Source organism: Anthonomus grandis, chromosome 5 (genome assembly GCF_022605725.1).
Source record: "Anthonomus grandis grandis chromosome 5, icAntGran1.3, whole genome shotgun sequence".
Lineage (NCBI taxonomy): Eukaryota > Metazoa > Arthropoda > Insecta > Coleoptera > Curculionidae > Anthonomus > Anthonomus grandis.
Genome location: NC_065550.1, coordinates 36,349,301 through 36,374,373, shown reverse-complemented (window position 1 = coordinate 36,374,373; position 25,073 = coordinate 36,349,301). Strand labels below are relative to the sequence as shown.

Genomic DNA, 25,073 nt, shown 5'->3' with positions numbered 1-25,073 from the left:
GATAATATCATATTTTTTGGTTCCAATTGGGCAACTTGGCGAAGAAGCCCAGGAATCAAGAAATAAAGATATTAAAAGATTCAGAGAATTTCATGCACGGAAGTTTTCAAGAAAACAAAACATGGAAGTTATATTTTGTAATCTCTTAATATCTTCTGATTCTTTAATCTCCAATATGAAAAAATCATCTGCTAAAAAGCTTAAACAGTACCCTTTAGAAGTTTTGGCATTTTTTGATGAACCAACAATTTCTGCTGATGAAAGTGATAGTGAAGATATTGATTGATTTTAATTATTATTAAGATAGGTTAGGCTTTACTATTATTACAAAGTTATTATTAAGTAAGCTCTGTATATACTTTACATACTTAAATATATTACTCTTAACATGTATTTTAATTGCTTATTTTTACACACAAAGCAAATGTTACTTATAAAATTAAATAGCACAAAAACAAACAAATTACAACTTTATTTAGTAATTTATAATAAGAAATTTTATTAAACTCGGGTACTTACTATATTATCAAAAGTCTCAACATTTTGAATTTTATTTCAAAAATTTTACGTATTATGAATTTTAAACACTTAACTGAAAAATTGTTGAAATAATAACATTCTGAAATTTTTTTAAGGAAATGCGTACTTACGCAGCGCCTATGTAATTCAATAAATTAACCCAAGGGGGGCGGAGGGGATTTAAAAAAATGTTTAAAATGAACGTGTTATCTTAGTTTTAACATTTTCTTATGATTAAATATGTTTGTGGTTCATATCAGCACTACTACTATTTATGGCCGGCTTTTCCCCGATTTTCGCCTGTGTGCGATGTAAGCAATTATTGGCGACAAGGTATTTAACGCATTTCAAACACTCAATGCCATCTGTGTTATTTCATCCGAATTTTGATCGCGCTTGGCTTATTGGTTGTTTTGAATGTTTGCACGTGGGCACGCCGCCGGGCCGGGGCGTCATAACATTGACGATTATTCAAATACCAAATCGAGTTGAAGTCTGATTTACATACGTTTTTGTTTTCAAGGGTTGTTTGTTTGCTTAGCGGTAAGTATTAGTAAGTAAATGTTTATAATGGAGTGAGGATATTTTTTTTTTAAATTATGCGTCGTCATTTGGCGACAGTGGTGTGACTAACCGGTATAAAACTTTTCAGAATTTGGAAAAAAAAAGGTTGTAAGAAATCAGTCATAATGAGCAAAAATAAACCGTTATCTTATGAACTGGTCGCTCTAGCAGAGGAGATGTCAGACATAGTAATATCTAAGCGATGACAATGGGCAAGATGGGAATGAAGATAAAATTTGTAAACTAGTAATGATTTATTTGTTATATAAAATAAATGTTTTTCTAAAAATTCTGGACAATAATGATATGAACGAGCTGCTTGATAGACAAGAAGGTGAAATTGTTGATGGTTTGGAAGAGCATCAAGAAAATACAGAGGACGTAAGTGAGCGGGTAATAGTCGGCGAATCTTCTGTACGTGACGTAATAAATGTCCAGAACAAGGAATCTACTACTAGTGTGACAGAGTTTTTTCTCGAAAATGATCTTACGATGAAAAAAACATACGTTGGAGAAGAACTGTCACCTATCTTACTCCCCCAATACCGTGGTATAAAAAAAATGTTGAACAACATGTTACCTTGGAAAGTCCTTAAAAAATATTTCACTGATAAATTATTTGAGGACATGACTAAATACACCAATCTTTATGCTATTCAACAACATATAGCAAATTAAAAAATACCACACAAGAAGAGCTTAAAAATTTTGTGGGAATTCACATAATTATGGGAAATTTGCACTATCCCCCGGTTCGTTCCTATTGGGATTCAAACTTAAGAATACCTCGTATAGCAGATTGTATGGCTCTCAACAGATTTTTTAAAATTCGAATGCACGTTCATTTTGTGAATGTCGAGGAAAATGATCCACAAAACAATGATCGTTTCTGGAAAGTAAGGCCTCTTTTCGATGCAATAAGACTTAACCAATTCGTTTTTATTTTTTAGCAATTTAAACTTATATCATTTTTATTGGTAGACCCTATATATGAAGGAACAACAACCAAATTAGAAGACCTAGAAAAAAAAGTTTTCGGCCTTGCAGGTGCTGTTGTAGCAAAATTATCAACAAGAATAGACGTACAAAATATTCAGTTGTATTTTGACAATTATTTCTCCAATTATAATTTATTGCAATTTCTTAGGCAAAAAAAGTATATATGCCACATGCACAGCTAGAAAAGATAGATTCAATAAGCCACCATTCACCTCAGACAAGGAAATGCAACGCGGATCTATGGAAGAAATTATTAATGAAGATGGTGAGGTTATTATGACCAAATGGTATGACAACAAGCCTCTGTTTATGGCCTCAAATTTTATGGGTTCTGGCAAAATAGATATAACTGCCGTCGCTGGAATAAAGTCAGTAAAGAGTACGTCATGGTGCCGAGACCAGAAGTAGTAAAAACTTATAACCGTTACATGGGCGGCGTTGATAAGTTAGATTGCATGATTTCGATTTACAGAACATTCATTAGATCACGGAAGTGGACTTTGCGAATGTTTACACATGCCATCGAAATGGCTTGTACTAACGCATGGTTTCAGTTAGTGTTGGGTTGCTATTTAGCAGTCTGTTACTTTTTTACTGCTATTTGGTTTTGGTTTAGTAGCAACTGCTATCTGCTATGAGTTTAAGAATCGCTGCTATTAAAAAAGCAACTGAATTTTTTTACGCAGGCACCTCACAAGAGTCTACGTAACAACTTCTCAGATAGAGCGCACTGGTATTGCCCCGTCGCCTTATCGCCCCGTGGCCCCGTCAAGCCATCGCTGAAATTGTATTACCTGTATAATAAATAAAACGTTTTTCGAGGCTGAAATGGTTGTTTTGATTTAGATAGATTTACTGGTGACACGTTAATTGAGTTATTTTAGGTATATTAGTATTAATAAAATCTGTTTTTTAACAGTTTTATTTATCTTTGGCCCGTATCTAAAATATATGTACATTTTGATTGTTTCAAATATTGCACTAGCTTTTTGACTTTTGAACTACTTCTACTTAACCGATTGTAACAAAATTTTACACAAACATTGGGTTCTTGTCTTATGACAATACAATATTATTATATTCACCAACCTTATGGAATTAACCCGGCATCGGCAACCAGCAACCCCTAGGTAGGTACCTTAATAGAGGGAGGAGATAGCTTTATGATTTTAAATTAGAATAAGGACAAATTTAATAAAATACCTCGTTTTAAAGGTTTCATTCGGCTAGGTGAAATTGTGCAGTCAGAGAAGTAATAAAATGCTAAAAAGGACAAGCCAAAAACCAGAAAATAAAATATAATAATCTACTTTTGGTATTGATATATTAAATATATAGGTAGTATTTCTAAATAAAATTATGACCTCTGGATCAACTTTTAACAATTTATTAAAATAACGTGAGGTGCACATTCGCCAAAAAAAATTATAGCTGATGCGCCAACCTTACAAACAGAGAGTCGCCCAAAAAAAGAGGCTTCATACGCCTGCGAAAATTGGCTAAAAAAGGGATTTTCTGGATAGATGAGATCTAAGAATCTAAAAGGTTTTTTGATATGGGGTTTTAAAATACTTGTTCAGAAAGGACAAAACTAGACTTCTGTAGTTTTATTTTTTTTAATTAGGCCTAAAATCATATAAAAAACAATGCTTAAACATACAGAAAATTAAGGTAATTTTCAACGCTATATTTTAGCTGTTTAGAATTTAAATTTCAAAAAATTGATTCTACAGATGTCTAGATTCATCCATTAACTAACAATTTTATAAAAAAAATAATATTAAAAAAGCGCTAGTTTCTTAGATCTCATCTATCCAGAAAAGGCTTTCAACGCAGTTTTTACCGGCTAAATTCTAATATCGTTGAGTGATTGATAATCGATCGTACTAAACGTCACCCCTTCTATACTACTTTGAACCCTTCTGTACTATTTTTGAAATTTTCTTAGCTGAATTAGATTACGCTCTTAAGGCCGCTGCATTCATGCCCGGAAAAAATCTTGTTCAGATACCTATAGGTATATAGAATCAACGTAAACAACAGGCAATATAATAGGAATTTTTATGTTATTTAGGATTTTTTTCGGATCAACTTTCGTTTTCTTTTTGGTTTACTCAACAATCATTCTAACCTAAAATTATGACAACGTCAAAGTCAAAAAATAGATGCAAAAATAAATAATACTTACTTTGAATAAAAAATAAAAAATACTTTAAAAAATGCAAAAATAAAAAACACTGTTTTTCGATATTTTAAAAACTAGTAGAAATAAGCCTTTTTAACTTAGAATGTCTTAAAAATTGAATATTACAGTGTGTACAGTACACCATGTTAACTTAAGTGAAGCTTTGCTTTTTTTTAAGTTAAAGCTAATAAGGGCACTAGGTATGTTACATAAAAAACACATCACGACCACGAACTAGAAACAAACACAAGCACGACAAAATCCAGGAAACGTGTAAAGTAAATAAACAGAGTACGATTAATTAGACAGACGACACTAATGACAAGAGTGAGTCTGGACGAATAATGATCTAATTTTGAAAAAATGCTGATATAACTAAAGTACCTAAGTAGGTATATAAATATATGCTGAATATTTATTGGGAAGTTTATTTAATAAATCTTTGTCGTCTATTTCTACAAATTAAAACTTTTGCAAATGCGGCAATACAACAAATTGGTAAACATTCTTGAGGCGGTTATTAGGATTTGTTACGCACATTATAGTTTTGCACTGTATAGGGAATAAAAATAATATAATTTTTATTTAAATAATAAGGGTTTTTAAGGAAAAATGCGATATGCCTTAGTGCGAGAAAAAAAAAGTACCTACCTATCTATTATTTTTTTCCCTAAAGGGGCGTATATCTCATCAGTAGGAATTCCTATTAATGAGATATAGGTATAGGCCCCCAAAAGACGCTCCTAAAAACATTTTTCAAAAAAAAAAATACTGTCCCAAAGAGTATGAAAGTAAATACCACACTCGCGAAACAAAAATCGACGGATCCGACTAGACTTTAAAAAAAATTGAAACCCCTTATAAGGTAGGCATGTAGTAATAAAACAAAACATATTTTATTACTACCAGGTATATCCGTAAAATAACTCAATAACGTGTCACCAGTATAATTAAATCTATCAAAACAACCATTCCGTTCGGCTTCAAAAACCTAATATCTAAATACAATCAAAGGATAATATAAAGTGCAAGTACATAATTATTTAAATGAATCGACGGGGCCACGGGGCGATCAGGCGACGGGGTGAAACAGTGCGCTCCATCGGAAAAGTTGTTACGTAGACACTTGTAGGCACCTCGGCAGCTGATTGTCTGGTGTCTCGTTGGTTGCAGCGGCACTAATATTTAGAGTTTAGACCGCGATTAAACTGATTCCGTCCGACTGACGCCGACACCCATCAGTTTTTTCACCCATTTTTTATCTTTATGGTGCGGCGTCGGCGGTAGCGGCTTTTAATATTTTAAAAATTAAGGAATAAAAATAAAAGCTTTTAGCGATGTTTCTTTGTCCACTCGGTCTGTTTATAGTTTATAATAATTGTTCCTTTTGCAAATTCGCTCATGGCTTTTTACAGCATTTTGCAGTTTAAAATTTAACAGTTTAAAGTTGACACAGTTTAAACACTGTTTACAGCTAGGACTAGCTATGCACGACATGTACGTATCGAATAAAACTCAAATAGCACCTGCTATTAAATAGCAGCTATTTTCGACTGCTATTTTTGATTCCCATTAACAAAAGCATTTGCTATACGAAAATAGCAGGTTTGTCTCAACACTAGTTTGAGTATAGACAAAAAGCACAAGAAATGGACATTCCATCGAAAGAAATCTTGGATTTGATACATTTCAGGAGCCACGGCGCAGAAGCTTTGATCGCGTGTAATGCTGTATCAAGAAAAAGAGGACCTTCAAATGAATCACTTTTAAGTCCACTTCCAAAAAAGAGAAAGTACCAAAAAACTAGATCCATAGATGATGTGCGCTTCGACAATACAGGACATTTTCCTCTTCACGAGGATAAACAATCAGCTTTAAGATGCAAACTTCCGGGCTGTAAAGGTACTTCTCGGATTTTTTGTGAAAAATGTAAAGTATATAAAAACTGTTTTGTAGCTTTTCATAAGCAATAATAAAATAAAGTTTGATTTTATATGTAATTTTATATGTACTTTTATTTCATCGTGAAGCAACCCTTTGGTCACAATGTCGCTCAAAAATTATACCAAAAACAAAAATAAAAACAATTTTTTTAAGATAAAATGCCTTTCTGCTAAGCATAATAACATCATTTTTAAAATATCAGAATTTTTAAAGTCCTTACATATAATAATTGTGACTGAAAGGGTTAATGTGGCATATAAAGCCACTGCATATTTTTCCAGATATGTCAACCTATTTATCAATTAACATGAACAATTCCATTGTCATCCTATCAAACTATAACTCGCAATTTATATAAATACTTTCAACTACGTCTAATTAATCAGAAATTGAACCTAGGTATATTTAAAATTAAATAAAAAAAAAGATACTTTTAACCTCGTAACAAAAAATTACGCTAAAATAGAAACGAATAGCAAAATAAAAAAAATTAAGCCAAGACAAGCAAATTGTAAGAAGGGAAATTTTAATTTACTGTACAAAATGCTTCATAAAAACCGCAATGTTGCTTTTCAATAATTCGTCATTATTTATAATCTCTTTTACAGGTGGACATTGACGAGTGATTTTATTATTAATTGTTTCATTCAATTTCAATCTAATCTAACCATGAAAATAATAAACCAAGATTCCCGAGAAAAATTCAATTTTTTTAAAGACTTTTCATTAATATAACATCAATAAAATAAACTGATTATTGTTTGGAATTAATCCTAACATCTTTCAGAGGTTTAAGCAGTATTTCTTAGATTTTCCTGGTTTTTGAATTAATTTTTTATTTTCCAGCAATATAGAATAAAATTGAGTCTCTTTCAGGCCTTTGAAGTCATTTTTTGTTTGGATCATACTTATATTACAAGCCATATAGTTCAGATACTTCTCTTGGCTCTGGTGTTTTAAAATAATTCCTAAATATTACAAGTTTTAGCAGTATTTTTCATTTTCGAGGAGTAAAAGGTAAAATTAAGTTCTAATCCAAGCTTTTGAAGAAATTAAAATTGTATGCCAGGCATTTTTAGTCATTCCAAGTTTTTCTTTTTGATATTTGAAGCCATATTATTCCCTTCTTGGTCCTTGGACTTGTAAAGGAATTTCTCAGATATTCCAACTTTTTACATTAAATTCTAAGGGGTAAAATTAACTCTCTTCCAGTAATTTTTTCCAATCATTTGAAGCCATTCAAAATTTATTCCTCATATCTGAAGCCACATCTCATGCCCCTGGACTTGTAAATTAATGTCTTAAATATTCCTGACTTTTAACCTAATTTTTAATTCCAATCCCCACAGTTGCAGTTCATCTAAGTTTAACACATTAATAAATAAACTTTTCTCCACGAGAATAACCAAATATGTCTTGCCTTAGTATGTTTTATACTGACAAAAGACGATGAAGTTCCCTAATGTTAAAAAAAAAAGGGTGGCTCACCTCTGTGGCGTACAGTACATCTAAAATCTTCTGGATCAGGGGATTGTTCTCTTCCTCTTGGCACATCACCTCGATGTCCCTCAACTTTCCGAAGTAAAAATCTCGCTCTTTTTCCAGCCCCTCTACGGTCATCTATAACATTATCAAGGTTAGTCCTATGGTTGGAACCTTTGTTGTGACACTCAATTGACCAGACAGTTTTACTGCTGACCAAAAACATCTTCGGGAGAAGATTAAAACTGATAAACAGACGCTAACATCGTTAGCGAAACACGTGTCGAGAGTAACATAAAGAGTTTTGGTTAGCGGTAAAACTGTATCGTAATTTGATTATCAAAGTTATACAGAGGTCGGCATAAGTCAGTTAACCAATTTGCATACCAAACAAAAAGAAAAAAAAAAACGATACAGAAAAATAGTTTATTGCTTTGATTATTTATATACGAAAGTAATTATGATTTAAAAATTACATTTTGTATTCAATTGCAGTTGTATCAAACTGTATTTAATTATTTACGCTTTTGCAGGTTTTATCAAAGAATTTTGGGTTGTTGCGAAGTGCATCAAATTCCTCTTGAATTCTCATTTTCAAGTGTTCAATGTCACGTAAGTGGGTGGCGAACATTTTGTTTTTGAGTACTCCCCACAGAGAAAAATCACATGGCGTTAGGTCGGGTGACCGTGCTGGCCACTCAATTCTTCCTCTTCTTCCTATCCACATACCAATCTCGGCATTCAGGTATTCGCGAACTTCAAGTCCGAAGTGCGGCGGGGCGCCGTCTTGTTGAAAATAGCGAAATACGGTGACCCACAATCGTAAACTAACAACAAGTAGTGACAAGTACCATACTCCCCACCTCTAATCGCACAAATTCGGTAAGGCAAGCACCGTTGCCGCGTTCGCACTATTTTTGAATAGCGCAGGACAGCGTTAACTGACTTATGCCGGCCCCATATTAAACATTCACTTAAAATAAAAATTCTCACCTTATACTCGGCGATCTGAGTATTTAAATCCTCGATTTTCCCGGATAAGTCGCCGGCGTTCCGGTTGGGGGCGGGCCTGGCAGCGATCGGGGCCGCCTTGGGGGCCGCTTTAGGCACTAACAAACGCAAGAAGAAAAATTAATGATTGCCTGTTAAGACCGTTTCCGGTGGATTATAAAGGGTGCGTAGCGGTGTAAGCTGGGGGAAAAAGGGGTGAATGGTAAGTGAGATAACAATGAGCGTGGTGATGATGAGGATGAGGAAAGTAACAGATAAATATCATTTATCGGGCCTAAATTAGAGTTAAGGAAATATTATATTATTATACATTTATATTCTGGTACAAAATTCATATTTTAGTGATAATTATGTCACTCTTAAAGTCAACTTAGAGAAGACCTTCTCATGTGAGAAAGAAAGATACTATCCACCAGTTTGAATTTTTTTTTTGAGAAAGCATGTATATGGAAGATTTTTGGAAGGCATAATAAACAGTGCCTAAAATAAGATTTAAAGTCATTTCAGAAATTCCTAGAAAACAATTAACATGGCTTTAAATGCCTGGAATATGAAAAATTATTCCCTGACATATGTACATAAAACAAACAATTCCAAGTATCTGGAATCGAGTTAAAAAACTTTTCAAATGCCCGGCGGAAATTTTAAAACATATTGAACTCTTTTTTTATATATTGTATTTAATTGTAATAGAATGTAAAATTATTTAATAGTCCTGAAATTGTTTTTTTTTTGGAATCTGGAGTTTTTGAAATAGTAACGTCACACCAACAATATGCCCTTCGAATTCTGATCATAATTATATATTAACACAAAACAATCCAGTTCCAGTAGGATCCCAAATGCCAAGGAATATAATGATAATTACATTTCAGGTAGGTACCCAAAAGATCGTAGATGCCTTTTCCAGAGATCATTCAGCCCAAGTAATACGCAGGTTACTTCCTCTGCTTCAATAATACACCTTTAATTAATCCTATTATTGACATATCCTTCTCATTAGTACAGGAAATTCTCGACGCTTTAAAGACCATGAAAAACAAAGTGACAATTGGGCCATATATGCTACCATTTTTCTTTTTACGATATTGCGCCTACATCTTGAGCGAACCCTTTAGGACTATTTCTGCAGCTTGGAAGCTCTCACATGTAACTCCAGTTTACAAATCAGACAAGAGCGAAAACACTAATTACACTATTATAAATAATAAAAGCGGTATTTTGGGAGTGTATTGGTCAATTGTTAAAGAAAACTATTTGTTTCTTGCCAACGTTTCCAATTATATTTAATTCATCTTCAGGGCTTGAAGTCGTAGTATGTTAAATTAAAAAAGTATACACAGCACAGCCTTAAAAACAAGGGCGGTTACATAGAGGAGGTATTACAATTAAAATATGATAAAATTTTGAACTTGGCTGTGCAACACTTCACTCATATAGGGACTGTCAAGCTCTCTAGAGGGATATTTACTTACTGATTGAGGCGCAAATTAAATCAGTACTCTATGAACATGAACAAATGTAAAGTTCAATTATTTATCATAAAATCTAACCATCCTTCTAATCTAATCTAAAATCCTTTAGGGACTTTGAGGTTACCTTCGACCGCAAGCGTCATTCGCAAAACACTATAAAAGAAACATCCAAGAACATGAAGTTCCTTGTCAGACTAGGCCGTGAGTTTCATAGCATTGATATGCTGAAAACGTTGTACTTTGCATTTGTCATTTGTGAGGTCAAAGTTGGAATATGCCTCAATAGTTTGGTCCCCAGGGTATGATACTCACATAGAAAGCCTTGAAAGGGTCCAGAAAAGATAGGTGCAAAACCACTGTGATTTATTTCAGTTATTCCTCCTTTTTTTTCTAATTTGTTTTTATATATACTTGTGTGTTTTTCTTTTTTGGAATTTTTAGTTACTTATTTGTTTCAATTGAATTTTATCTGTTTCAATTTTGTATTCGGCTTTAAATTTGTTCTTTATTAGCTATCCTCCTTGTTATTGGGTTTATACCTCTTTATTTATGAGTAAACTAAAGTTTAACTCTTATTGTTTTTTGCTCACCTATATATACATCAGTTATGTAAATGAGTTGGAGAATGTTCACAGGATTTGAAATTCCTTAATTTATCTCCCAAGTGGGTCAGACAGTGAAAAACTAATTCAAAGATTTAACTTTCAAAGACTACTCAAGCGCAGACGATTTTATAAGTTGATAGATGGTGTCCCTGTGTGTGTCCCTCTTTGTTGAGCAGAATTAATTTTATTGTCCCAAGAATTGCTGCTAGACAGAGCAAAATCCTTTCAACCTACCACAAGTTCGTACCAACTTGATTTAAGCATCACCAAGTGTATGGGGTCTGTTCAGTATTCAATGAGGTTACAAACCAAATAAATCTGAGTTGGCCTTACTCGAGATTCATTCGAACGGTTAACAATTGGTTATAAATATGTATATTGCTTCTTTGTCATTGTGTGTTATACAATTTAGTTATATTACTTATACAATTATACTGTCACAGTACTTTGATTATTATTCTTTATTGATTCAGGTAATTTTGTACTAGATCTATTAATTGTTTGTTGTTGGGCTGTTTTCTAAATAATCTTTCAGCTTTGCTTTTAAATTTCTTAGATATTAAAGCTTTTATGGGCTCTGAAGTTGTCGTAAAAAATTCATATAGCAACGGCTCAGATTTTTCACCAGTTATGAGTAATCAGTGGCAAAAGACCCAAAAAAAAATTTAACATGATTATGTACACAAAAGCTGTACACCTATAAGAATTAAATAAATAAATACTGATAATAAAAACATACTGACGACCCTGGCATTTGAAATAGCATTAAATTCTTGGAGTTGAAATGAAAAATTACTCAAGAGTCTTGGAATCTTTTTTTTGAAACTCCTAGAAGGCGTAAAAACACAATTTCACAAGTTAAAATATAAGAAGCGATGTCAATTGTATAAAAAATAATCCCATGGAACATACAAAACAAATGAATCGAAATAATTCCTGGAATAAAGCTAAAAATCCTTTCAAATTATGAAATTTGTAAATGGCCCTAAAGGAAAAAATCTAAAACATTAATTAATGTAATACCATTGGTCCCATTTGTTAATACAGATACGGAAAAGGCATTCAATAAGGTTAGACTTTATAAGAATGTCATCTACTTACTAATTGAACTTATCAAATTTTATTTGTTAAATAGGCAACAGTAAGATCAGGGGAGCCGGATCCGATGTTTTTACTAGTTCCTCTGGAGTCTCTCAAGGTTCCAATTTATGACCAATGTTACTATATTAATGAAATCTATTCGGTTAATAAAATATTGCAAAATTTACTTTATTGCAATGATGATTTTAAAATATCCAGATGATTGCGTTTGTTTACAAAATAATTTAAATACTGTGGTGGACTTGTAAAACATACTCCTTTAATGGTATACAGCTTCTGAATTCAGAAAACGTGAGAGAGACTTGGGTTTGAAAATGTGACTGTAATATGTTCCATCATTAGATTTACCAAAAGTTTGAATACAGAGTGTCGCTTGAAACTTCACAGAAACTTGATATCACCAAGACTAGAATACAGTAGTATTATATAGTCTCTTCAAAATGAGGTATGGATTAAAAATATTTAAAAAACGCATACAGTATAAATTTTTGAAATACATGTTTTATAAAAATTTCATTGATTTAATAGTTGATACAGTTAAAGATTTAGGTGTTCTTTTCGATACCAAGCTAACTTTTTTGCCGCACATTTTGGATATTATTAACAGGAATATGCATAGTCTTGGTTTTATCACTAGAAATAGTGTACATCTTTCACCTTACTGTCTCAAATTACTTTATTACTCTTTGGTACGTTCCTTCCTGCGTCTGTAATTTGGTCCCCTTATTATGGTTCTCATATTGAACGCCTTGAGGCTGTACAAAGAAGAGTCTTAAGATCCCTTGCTTATAGAGCTGGGTTAATATTTTTCGTAATTATTACATCGACTATAATGCTATCAGTGTCCAGTTTAATATACCTAATCTTGAAGTCAGACGGCATTATTTTGATGCTTTAACGTTTTTTAAGATCTTAAATGGTTTCTATCATTATCCTACTGTCTTGGAAGAAAATTCCTTTTAACACCTATCAACTCTTCTACTAACTATGGCTCCTAACTATGGGTTTTTTTCTCCACTGACTAGGACTTTGCGTTTCTTTAATGAAAATAGTTTGGATCCATTTTCCAACGGCTTACGGTCATTCAAATCGAAAATAAATAATCTTATACTTTAACCTACGCTCCTTGGATAGTGTTAAGTTTTTAGCCCTGTTGATGATTGTTTTTTTTAGAGGTTTTATCTTGGTATATTTTTTTTTTGTAATTCAACTAGTATTGAATTTATATTGTTATATTATCTATTTTGTTTTTGTAAACTGGCTCTGCCGTATATTGAAATAAATAAATAACATTTTGGATGTTATCCAGAGCAAGGGTATGACCACCATTTACTTTTGAAGGAAATCGAGAAACTATGCTTGGAAAACCGACGGATTAAAACTTTGTTGTCAAAAATTGTTTTGTTTATAGGTTCAAAGCACTTTATATTTTTTATACATACTTTGTATTTTCACTAATAACAATGTCACCAATGGTGGACACTTAATTTGGATAACCCTGCCTATTAAAGACACTGTCTGGCCGTAGGTAAAAAAATAAATAAAATAAAAAAAAGGAAAAAACAAAACAAAACCTACTGGCCCTGGCCTTGCCGACAGGCTTGTTGGCGACGGAGGCGGCACCGGCCCGATTGGGGGCGGCGGTCGGCTGCACCATCGCCGCCGGTTTCCGTTGCATCATGCCGTGGCCCTTGGGCGCGTTCGCGCCCCCGTTGCCCATCTGCTCGCCGCCCCTGGCGCCCAACGCGTCGTACTCGTTCCCCCGGTAGTTCGCGTCGAAGAACTTCTTGAACCATTGCAAAAACTCGAAGTTATCTTGGAAACGGCCCTTCACCAGCTTGTCGATCGGTACGATCTAAAATGAGGAGGTGAATCTGTGTGATGATGATGATGACGATGACTTTATGACGGGATGGTGTTTGTGTATGTATCTCTCTGTTAAGGGTTTTTTCTGCAAAGTCTCCAAAGCTAACCCAACTCTTTCTTTGATTTGAAAAATTACTCGGATTTAAAGTAGTTATTCAGTTCCAAAGCAAACTACAAGCAACTTTGAATAAAGTCTATAAAATATGAGAATATGCTAAAAAAAGAAAGCAATAAAGAGGGCCCATATTGCCCCGATTAGGTTTACTTGACCGTGAATACATGCATCCCGCTCTTTCACAAGAAAAAATATAAAGTCGTTACAATAGTTATATGTGTCCGCTTTATTCATCACAGTATCCTTGGGAATTGACTGGTGTGTCTTAACAAGCCATCGCACTTGGGAAAGCGTTGAGGGTGTTTCAACAATGACAATTTGACATTGGAAATTTGAAAATAATCTTAACCTCTGGACATTAAAAAAAATATTCCAAGAAACTCCCTGTATAACGCTGAAGCATTCTGCTCCCTGGATGTACCAAAAAATGCTTTCCATTACTACAAGTTTACATGAAGTGCCTAGAACAGTTGTTCAATCTTCAATTCCCAAGCAACCAGAAAGTCAACAACTATTCCAGAAAGTTGAACATTATTTAATGTAATTGGAATTAAAGTAATCCTAAGAAAAGAAAAGGTGAATTGAGTTTATTTATTTAAGGTATTACCAAAAAATAATATAGGCCTGTTAAGTTTTCCCCAGTAACTCCCAAGAAAACATTTAAGGCCTTTATGAACATCCTAGAAATAATAGAAAATCACAAATAAAAAAGTGGAAATTTCAAGCATCCAAAACGCCTTGAAGAAGCAGAAAATCTCTTAGTTGCCTCAAATGCCTGCAAAAACAACTTTCACTTCTCCTGGAAAATATTAAGGCATAAAATGCCTGGAAAAAAAGGACTTAACTTGGAGTATGTTGAACAATGCTTTGAAGGGTTTCAACAGTCATGTTCAGGACCCAAAAAGACCTGAAGGATATGGCAAACATGTATGAGACTGCCCAAAGTATTTTTTTATCAGGATGAAAATGTGTAAAAGTGTATGAGTGTGTCACCCTAAAGACGTTTAACAAAAAAGCAAAAACAACCAAATCGGATGAGAAAAACACAAAAAAAAAATGAGCTGAGAAGGACATCGAACTGCCTACAGGAAACTAAGACAGGACAGTAACAAGTGTCTGCTAAAAGGGCAAGCTAATGATGAAAAATAGACATTCCAGTCTCTCCCTCAATCCTACCCTGTTGTCTTGGTGGGGGCGGCGCCCTGGTAGCAGCTGGTAGAGCATGATGATGCTGATGACCATTTTGTTGTTGTTGTTGTTTAGCCCCCGAGCCCAAAGGGATCCCGCCCCGGGCCTCGAGCGCGTCATACTCGCTCCCGTCGTAATTCGCATCGAAAAACTTTTTGAACCACTGCAGAAACTCGAAGTTGTCTTGAAAGCGGCCCTTTATCAGCTTGTCTACCGGGATTATCTATAACGCTTTTCGCTTTTTAACAATCGGTCGTGTAACAGTGAGATTTTTTTTTGAGGGTAGAAGACATTTGGGAAGACGCACTTACCTTATCCACGCCCATTTTCTTAAAGGCCGCCTGTAGGATTTTGAAGTTTTGAATGTACTCGTGCTCGAGGTTGGTGCGGAATTTCACTCGTTTCAACTGAACGGAGCCTAGGAAGGAAGTTATTGAATTATTTTCAAAAAATTATTATTGCGACCTAGTTTACGTGTAAATTATTATTGAAAATTTAAATATATTTTAGAAACTCGTGTAACGGATTTGACTGATTTCTGTTTTACGTGAAATTTGTTAATTTTTTTTATTAAATTAATTATAAGGGAGTAAATACAAATATTATGAGGATTTCGGCTTAGTTGAAAACCGTAGAAATAATATGTAGACCAGCTGGAACTTCATCTTGTGGAAAGGAAAGTACACTTTCAATATGTTGAGAAGCTTGAGATACAGTCAACTGAAATGACAGCATTTAAAATTTAGGGTACATTCTCGGACCTAAAAAAATATACTTGAGCTTGAGATTTGGCTCAAATATAGAATTGGCAGGTCTTTTAAAATAAATCCAGTACTCTGGTCGCACCCAGAGGGTGGTTGCATCTGGATTTTCTTCAGGGATAGCACACCTTTAAAGTGGTGTACCTCAAGGGACAGTGTTAGGTCCTATTTTATTTTTATTATATGTTAATGACTACCACTGCATGGACTAGTGGTTCAATTTGCCAATCATGCCATTTGACTTTGACTAACAGAATCATGAGCAAATCCCAGGGTCAAAATTTTCATCCAACCTCACATCAAATAATATTCACCACTTAGATATTTCACTTATTAAGCATGTTGCTTCTGACCAGGAAAGTGTCATTGGACCCTATTCCTGTTTTTGGGTTTCATCAATGACCTGTCTAACGATCTGTGACGGATAACTCATCCAGGCTGATGACTTGACTAGCCTAATCTGGGCCAAGACATCAGAGGGTCTTCCTCTAAGGGCAAACAGAACATTGGAATGAAAAATTCAATTCCTGTAGCCAATAGTATTAAATTCTTAGGAATACACATTGACCCCAATTTAAATTGGGAGAAGCATACTAAAAACCTTTATTCCAGATTAGCTAGCTTGTGCGGATTGATTAAAGATTAAGGGATGTAGTGTCCGAGGTATCTCTTCACCTATTTTATTTCGGACAGGTACAGTCAATCTTACAATATGGTATTTGTTTCTGGGGATCAGCAAGAGGAGCTCTTCCTGTAGACCTTACTTCAGCAAACTAAAAATACTCACCCTTCCCTCCTTATACTTTTCTTCCTTCATGTTATTCGTGAAAAAACACAATCATTTGTTTGTTGAAAATAGGCCAATGTACGATGAGGTTGTAACTATGATTACACGACATAGAAGCTATTTCAGCATTCCATCGCATAATTCAGCTTACTATGAAAGGGGTTCTCATTAAATGGCCATCAGGGCTTATAGAATGTTACCTGCTGATATTAGAAGTATTGAATCTACGGACCAATTTAAAAAAGCTGTTTACCACTGGTTGCAGATTAAATGTTTTTATAATTTTACTTTGAGATAATAATTGTAACTTATATTAGATATTTAGAATATTTATTTTGAATTTTGTTTATATAAGGCTATGAAATCTAGATAAGCAAAATTAATTAATCCCATGGGAGCTAGATCCTCCTTTGTATGACGTTGCTTCGTCCTGTATAGCTTTGTTTCAGCAGAAAATTTCAATTATAGCTTGTTTTGTTACCTTTCTACTAGCTTAAATTTTATATTTCAATCCTTTTATTCTTTACGTCATTTGCTCAATTATGTAAAAAACTAATGCAAATAAAAATATACTGATAGTTCCGCAGGTGTTGTCCATATATCATATTAATATAAAATGCATAAGACAAAAAATTACACACATTACACTGGCTACAACAGGACAAGATGCAATCTGTGCACATTGCAGGTTTATATACTTGCTAAATTTTTTGCAAGAGTCACAAAGTACATGGAGGAACTGCTATTTTAGTGCAGAAACATCTACAATGAAAATCTTTTTGAGCTAAGGTTCCTTTAGACTTTATTGAATTAGTTGAAAAAATTGAACACATATCTCCTTTTCCTTTTAAAACGAGGGTTAATAGATATCCGAAGTTAAATATTAAATGGCTTGATCCAGAACTAAAATGCACGAGTGAGAAGATAAATATAGATTTCTATATCGAAATAAAGTAGAAAATGCCAAAAAACAGGCCAATAATAAATATATACAATCCAAATCTAATAAACCTAAAGCCGTGTGGGATGTGGCTCTTCAGATTTTAACTCATCAGATAGCACACAACATAATATCAAATTTATTACTGACTAATTAAGTTTGTGATGCCTTAATGGAGTTAAAAAACCTTAGAAAGTTGTGATTTATTATGGCATGAATGATAATGCTATGAGAGAATCAAAAATTTGCTTATAAGACCTTTTTTTTAACCGACACCCTATCTCAACATTAAAAAGTGCAAAATTCTGTCAACCTTCAAAATGAATTTAATTTTACCTACAACCTGGGTAATTTTGCTCTTGAACGAGTTAGCTCTTGGAACCGGGGACTTGGGGGGTGGAAATTGACAACAGACTCACATTCAGCAAATCGATAGATGAAGTTGTAAAAGCGTCATTAAAAACTTTTGGTTTTATCATTGGGTCTACAAAAGGTTTTCTGAATTTGCTTTATCTAGTAGCTTGAAAAAATCTAAATTGCTTTATGCTGTAACGGTATGGTTCCCTAACTATAAGGGACATATTGACTGGCTCAAGTATGTACAATGTAAATTTTTAAAATATTTAAACGTCAAAGCTGCTGGTTTTTACCCCCCAAGAGACTGCGATAATAGCTTGCTTCTTCAGAGATTTAACTTTTTTTTCCTTAAACATTGTGTCACACTATGCAGCCAACTTTTTTTATTTAAACTCTGCTGCAATAAAATTGATGCTCCAGACATTTTGGGTGAATTAAATTTTTTTGTACCTCCTATACACATAAGAAGGCCAGTTGAATTTTATCTTGAGAATACTTGTACCAACTTGACCAGAGATGCTCCTTTATACCGAGCCTGTTCATGGTTTAACACACTAAATAGTGAGAATCACATTGACCTTTTTAATGGCTCTACAACTGCTTGTTATGCAAGCATTATCTTCTGCAGTATAAATTATTGGTTCTCAATTGATTAAAGTTCTTGATTTGATCAGTATTAGGTGGACTGGAGGTGTTTTGGGTCAGTTTCAGGGTCACTTTTTTTCTTACTATTCATAATTACTTTTGGATGGATTTACTCTTGTTATATGCATAGTTTGTTTAAGTTTGTTAGTTGAGTTGTATTTTTTTGTTACCATATTACTCATAATTGTCTTTTGTATTGGAATTTTCCTGTTGGACAATAAATTAATAAAATTAAATTAAATTAAAATTATTTAATGACTACATATTGGAAGGGACTTTCCCATAATCATTTCCAAAGGTTGGCACAATGAAGTAATATGGAACCCTAGATACAAAAAAACATTAACACTTGACTTGAGAAAATACATTTATAAGGTTTTTATGTTATAAAACTCATTTCTAAGTAGTGAGCCACAATACTACACATTAGCCTGACCTCACATTCTAGAAGTTGAGAAAAAACACAAACATTTTAGCATTATTTCAAATTATTAACAACTTATCAAACTCTGCAAATATTCTTTGTAAAATTATGTTTAATGTACCTGCATGTAGACTGTTCATTTGCATTCTAATGATTTTAACCTGGATTACTTTGCGACAATTTAAATACATACTTAAATTTCAATATTTAGAACCAGGTAAGTCATAGGAAATTGTTTTGTGATACTGTAAGCCAATACTCTGTAAAATTGAGCATTTAGTTAGATATTACCTAAAAATTGCTATTACTTATTAGTTAATTTATAGTAAGTTTAAATTATTATTGTAATATCAGGATGGGCTATTTTTGGCTTTTACCTGTTTGTATCCTAAACACTTAATAAATAAATATATGGTTATTTACCTGATGATGGGAAGAGCATATCCATGAATTGACAGTATGCAGCGCCAGTGCATAATTCTTCGATTTTGCCAAAACTACTCTGGAGGCATTCGTTGACCCAAGCGAGCATATCATGCCGAGAGAGGTTCTCTGTTGTAACATTTGTCGAGTATACGTTCACCGCCATGGCTGTAAGGAAATTATTCAAAAATTAATTTATCATCAATGTTTACAACATTTTCAGAAACCATATTATCACTTAAAAATCAGAACTAAAAGACTAACTTAAGATTAGTCTAATTGCAAACTTTTTAAAGGAATTTAATGAGCATCTTGATATTCCATTTAGAGTCTTAAAAGCAAAATAGTACTTCCTTATATTTGACAAGGGATTAAGTCAGATATGACGTCGTTTGATCAGTAGCAAGAAGTGTACCTTGACAAACTTGTGCTGAACATTTTCAATCCTACTGATGTTGTTTGGATTTAATTTAATTCAATATCAAATAAGTAAATCATGATCGACAACCGCGAAATCATACATAGGCCGTCGACAGAGTCTTAACTTGCAAGCGTCAATATTTCTTAGAACGGCTATCTATGCGAAAAAAATATATTTTTATGCAGGGCAAGACAAATAAGTCAGTCAGTCGCCTCTGAACCTGTAATTGGGTTACGTCACACCGTTGATTGAATATTTTATTATTTAAAAATTTTAATTAAAATTTTTATTTACCCAAATATTCAATCAACGGTCACACGCTGCATCCTTTCTCTCGCGCTTTTCGTATTTTAGTTTAGCACATAGCACGTTCCCTAACAGTTGAGTTTCGGCGCTAGAAATTTGTGAACGGGAAACCGTTAATTACGTGTGTAATATTTAGTAGTGTAGCTGTTTGGAAAGTAAATTCTAAATAGAAAGAAATTAGTGTGTTTTCTTGTAAAAGCGCTGGTCCTTCGCTGGGTGGGGCAAATCACAATATATTAAGGCTGAAGGCTTACAAGGGACGTCCGCAGGACTTACAGTACCGGGCCTACACAAGAGCGTAAACAAAAACGCCGAACCGGTGTCCACATCGAAGTGTTGAACTTGACCACATGATCCCTCCCAAGAATTCTTAATTCGTTAATGTAATTAATAAATTGAATTTTTATTTTTCACAAAGGAGTCGTAACAACTAAACTCTTAGCAACTTAAAAAAGTTTCTTTCTTTCTAAAGTAGCTGCTAATGTAGGCTTAAAAATCTGAGCTATAATGGACAGATAGAAATTAAGAAAATCATATGATATTCCGTTATTCTATTCTGGGGAATAAGAAAATGTTTATTAATCTCTTTGATTCTGAAGGTTTCCCAGTCAAATATCTTAAAGAGGGCGGACTTGATTGGGGAAGTATAAACACCTAGGAGTGAGCAGATCAAAAGAGCTTTACAGATCAAAAGATCACGATTCTATTCAGATGTTAATTTGATAGTTAGGGAGACCATATTATATTACCAAATTCAAGCCTTGATCTGACCAGAGATATATAAAAAGATTCAAGGTATACTCTACATGATCTCTTTACAAAACATCAAAGTGATAAGAAAATTGAAGGGCAAGGTCCAAATAGAGACCAAGATCCTTTATCAAGTCAACATGCTTTAAATATCCATTATTAATTAAGTATGCTACAGAGTACCCACTCCTCTTTCAACTGAATCTCATGAAGTAACATTTATTAATGTTAAAGAGACTTGCTATTTAATTAGCACCAAGAAATCATTGTGCAGAATTTCAATATCTAGAGGAAAGCAGACTTGCCTATACAAATTTAAATTAAGAGGAGACATTTTGACTTCAGGAGAAGAACAATCTTGTGAGACTCTGATATTGATAACACTTGATATTAATGGTATATAGATACCATATGGCCTTTATGGAATGAACTAAAAATAAAGTTAGTGAATATGAAAAAGTTGGTATTGAGTGATCACTGACAAATCCATCTCTGTCACTGTCTGTCTGGATCAGCAAAAATCTCTTGAAAAACCTTCTTTAGAGCAACCTTGACAAATTTCTCGAAAAGCTTAGGAATGGACGATAAGATGCTTATTCCAGTTTTAAAAATTGGACAAATGTTGACCAGCTTTCAATATTTAGAAAACAAACCCTGATTTAATGAATCACTAAATATTTTACACAAAGAGATTGGCAGCATCCTTTTAACACCCTAATCAGCACCCTTACTTACATCAACTTCAAAGTGCAATTTCAACTTTTTTCTAATTAATATCATTGTTAGAGTCAAATGAGGCATTTTGGTTGCTAGTATTAAATACAGCAGAAAATGCTTAGGAAAGAGCTCAGGAATAAAAAACCAGAATCACATTTAGTGTCACCAAGAAGCATTACACTAGGAATAGTGAAAACACTATTAGAATGAGATCTTATGAACTTATTTTCCATAATCCTTTATATCCCTACTAACATAATTGCTATAAAAGCCCCTAGATAGCAAGGTGGCATTCAGTCTTCATGAGATAAATTCTACCTAAAATCTGGCATAATGAGCCAGAGAACTGATGTAGTAATCATCTCCTGGAAATGAGAGAATAGCTTTAAATTCCTGGAAAGTATATCTAAACTGCCTGAAAGAAAAGGACAGTGACATCAATTGCCTGGAAAAGATGACTAAAAATGGATAAAGGTTTTTTTTATAAACTCGCTAGAAGAAGTGTTCAATTGGGTAAGAGTATCACAAAAGTACCCCAATTACTTTAAAACTGGTCTCATTACCAAGTAAATCACTTTCATTCCATGAATTAAAAAATAAAATAATTCCAGACAGTTGAGGGCTACTTCTCGGGAATGAATGAAGGCCTTTAACTGACTGGAAAGTAGAACTCCCTGGAAAAAATTAATAACCTCATCTGCCTTGAAGTAATAGGAAATGGTTCCAACTACTGTTACTGCCTAAAGATTTCTTGGAATTAAGAAAGAAGCCCAGTACCGACATGAGGACTATCACAAAAAATGTGCCACCAAGAATTTACAAATAATGACTCCATCTTCATTATTGCATTAACTGGCTTGAACTTGTCACAATGAAAATTGAGCATATAATTCAAATATTCTATAAGAAAATAATTAAGAAATTCAAATGAGAGGAAAAATTACTTCAATTTATTGTCAAAATATTCAGTTTTGAGTTTCATTATAAAGAGGCAAATGCAAATTTTTGATGTTAAGGAAGACAGTTGTAACTATTTGCTATATTCATCCTTTAACTGCATCAACTGCTTGGAAAAATTACTTAAACTAGAATAGTATTTGACTGTTATACAGTTATGACTAACTTGGAATTTAAGTTATTATTTCAGGCAGTTGAAACATCTTTCAAGCAATTTTTCAGGAGAAATTGAGGTTTTCAACTGCCTAGCCTAAAAGTACCAAAAAATGACTTAAATTCCTTTAAGCTTGCAACATGTGAGTGCCTGGAAAAATGTACTTTAACTGAAAATTAAAATTAACTAACACCCCAGAATAATTTGGCCTTATAGTACCTAAGTTCTACTGATTCCATTGTATAATGGCAACGGGTGGGTGAAATTTATAAATGAAGCCTTCGAGCACTACAAGTTGTCCAAATTATTCTGCAACAACTAGGGCATAAACGGAATTTGGTGTTTCAACACTCATCAAATAGAAGTATTTTTTTTTTAGAAGATTTCTCTAGAATCATGCATAATCTCATAATCAAATACTAAATAATATAAAAATTAAAACCACATACAGTTAATTTATCTGTGGCTTTGCTACTAACTTAACGAGTATGCTTAAAAATTCTACATATAGAAATTTAATTGATATGATGCAAATATAAGATAATAACTGATATCTATAATATTCATTTGACTTCCTTTGCGAATGATAATAGGCCATAAAGATGACTAACATAAGGAGACAAGGCTAATGACTTTATAAGAACAAAACTCGACTTGTCCTACTTAAAAAGAGAAATTTTTTCATTAAAAATTAAGAAATCTTCTAGAAGTGTGTATCATCCTAATTAAAAAATACCATAAAACAAATAGCTTGAGGCAAAATACTTGTGGTTTAAGAGGAAAATGGTTAAATAATGAAGTGGGGACTCCTACCCTTGACTGCTTTTTACCAACACAGAGTTCTAAAAATAACCTGTTACCTTTAAGGCTTCTGGAGGTCCCTTTTGGGTAGTTTTCTGGGTAAAGATCACCCCTCTAAGCGGGTTTTAGGGTAAAAACTGGGAAATTACAAGGAAACGTTTGAAGGCTTTATCATAATGCGGTCCCTGACATTTGAAATTGAACTTCCTGGATCTTGTCAACGGACTTTTTACGTTTCCGAAAATTTTACTTAGGACCTCTTTAATAGGTTTACCGATAAATTAACGTGCCGGAGTGTATAATTACCTGCTTATTTTGTGATTTATTGCCGGGATATATTAGAAAATTAGCACTTTCTTTCACAAAATTTCACACCCGGCCTTTCGGCCATTTAAGTTACTGAACGTTGCTAATGTACTGCCAACATAATCAACTAAAAATCCCTAGAGAGAAATGTCAATTGGATTGTTTTTAAGGAAATATTGGTTTATTTCATGTTTAACATGGACAAAAATAAAGTATGTTTAAAAGGTAATTATGATAGTATTATATGCCATAGCAATAAGTTAGTTGTACTAAAAAAAATAATTAATATTTGCCATCCTTTTATTGGCAACACCGGTGAGGAAACTATCAAAACTTTTTTCCGCTAGTGACGCTTACCTGTCACCATTTAAGCAGCGTTGCCAAGTTTGAGGATTTTTACGAAAAACTAGGAAAAACTAATAAATTTTGCGATAGTAGTAGTTAGTTCAATTATTTTTAATTAATAGATGTATATTATGGTACAGCAATATTAAAAAAAAGACAAATCTGTATTTGCTATTTTTTATTGGCAGCACTGTTTAGGTACATAATTTATTTCCACTAGGGTCGCCATAAAAATCGCCATTTTGGCACCCTTGATTCTGTGCGAGCGGTTACATGTCATGCAACGTTGCAAGATTTGCCGATTTTTATCAACAACTAAAGAAAACAAATACTTTCTGATTACTAACACTTTTAATACTTTAACATTTATTTATAACACTATTACTAGAAGTATATGGAATTGAAAAATATAAAAAAAAAATATTTGTTATTCTTTTATTGACAGACCTGTTATAGTGTCAAAACTTTTATCTACTAGTGACGCCTTGCTGTCACAATTCAAGCAGGGTTGCCAAGTTTTCATTTAAAACTAATGATTTTCAGGCACTGACACTTTTAATAGTTTAATAATTAGACACAAGTGGTACATGGCACAGTAATATGTTTTACAAAAACAATCCTTTATTTGTTATTCTTTTATTGGTAACACCGTTTAAGAGTCAAAACTTTTTTCCACTAAGGATGCCATAGTGACGCCATCTTAGCATCCTTGATTTTATACAAGCGGACACGTGCATTGTTGCCAGATCTTGGACTTACTTATCAAGACCTAGAGAAAACAAATACTCTTTAATTCATTACACTTTTAATGGTTTAATAGTTATTTATAACAGTATTACTAGAAGTATAGGGCATTGTAATATCTTTAAAAAAGATAATCAATATTTTCATTCGTTTGTTGGCAACACTGTTTAATCATCAAAAC

The 25,073-nt window shown here is 33.3% G+C and overlaps 1 protein-coding gene and 1 long non-coding RNA gene across 5 annotated transcripts in view; one reads left to right on the top strand and one right to left on the bottom strand.

Annotated features, from left to right (window-relative positions):
• The window catches only part of LOC126735922 (microtubule-associated protein RP/EB family member 1), a 37,101-nt gene extending 13,131 nt beyond the window's left edge, over positions 1–23,970 (bottom strand). Inside the window, exons 1-6 of one of the 4 annotated variants that reach the window (XM_050440043.1) lie at positions 23,804–23,970; positions 19,392–19,559; positions 15,366–15,472; positions 15,043–15,277; positions 8,687–8,802; positions 7,700–7,831 (exon numbers count right to left, since the gene is read on the bottom strand). In XM_050440043.1, coding sequence (XP_050296000.1) covers positions 7,700–7,831; positions 8,687–8,802; positions 15,043–15,277; positions 15,366–15,472; positions 19,392–19,557 — 756 coding nt within the window. In that variant the 5' untranslated portion in view covers positions 19,558–19,559; positions 23,804–23,970. Of the gene's footprint in view, positions 1–7,699; positions 7,832–8,686; positions 8,803–13,463; positions 13,741–15,042; positions 15,278–15,365; positions 15,473–19,391; positions 19,560–23,556; positions 23,724–23,803 lie in introns of those variants that run through there. The other 3 variants (XM_050440041.1, XM_050440044.1, XM_050440042.1) reach the window with 3 other exon arrangements.
• LOC126735923 (uncharacterized) lies at positions 966–2,838 on the top strand. Its single transcript, XR_007660546.1, has 3 exons — positions 966–1,062; positions 1,172–1,979; positions 2,034–2,838. It is a non-coding gene; the product is annotated as an uncharacterized LOC126735923 (long non-coding RNA).
• Positions 23,971–25,073: the final 1,103 nt, after the last annotated feature.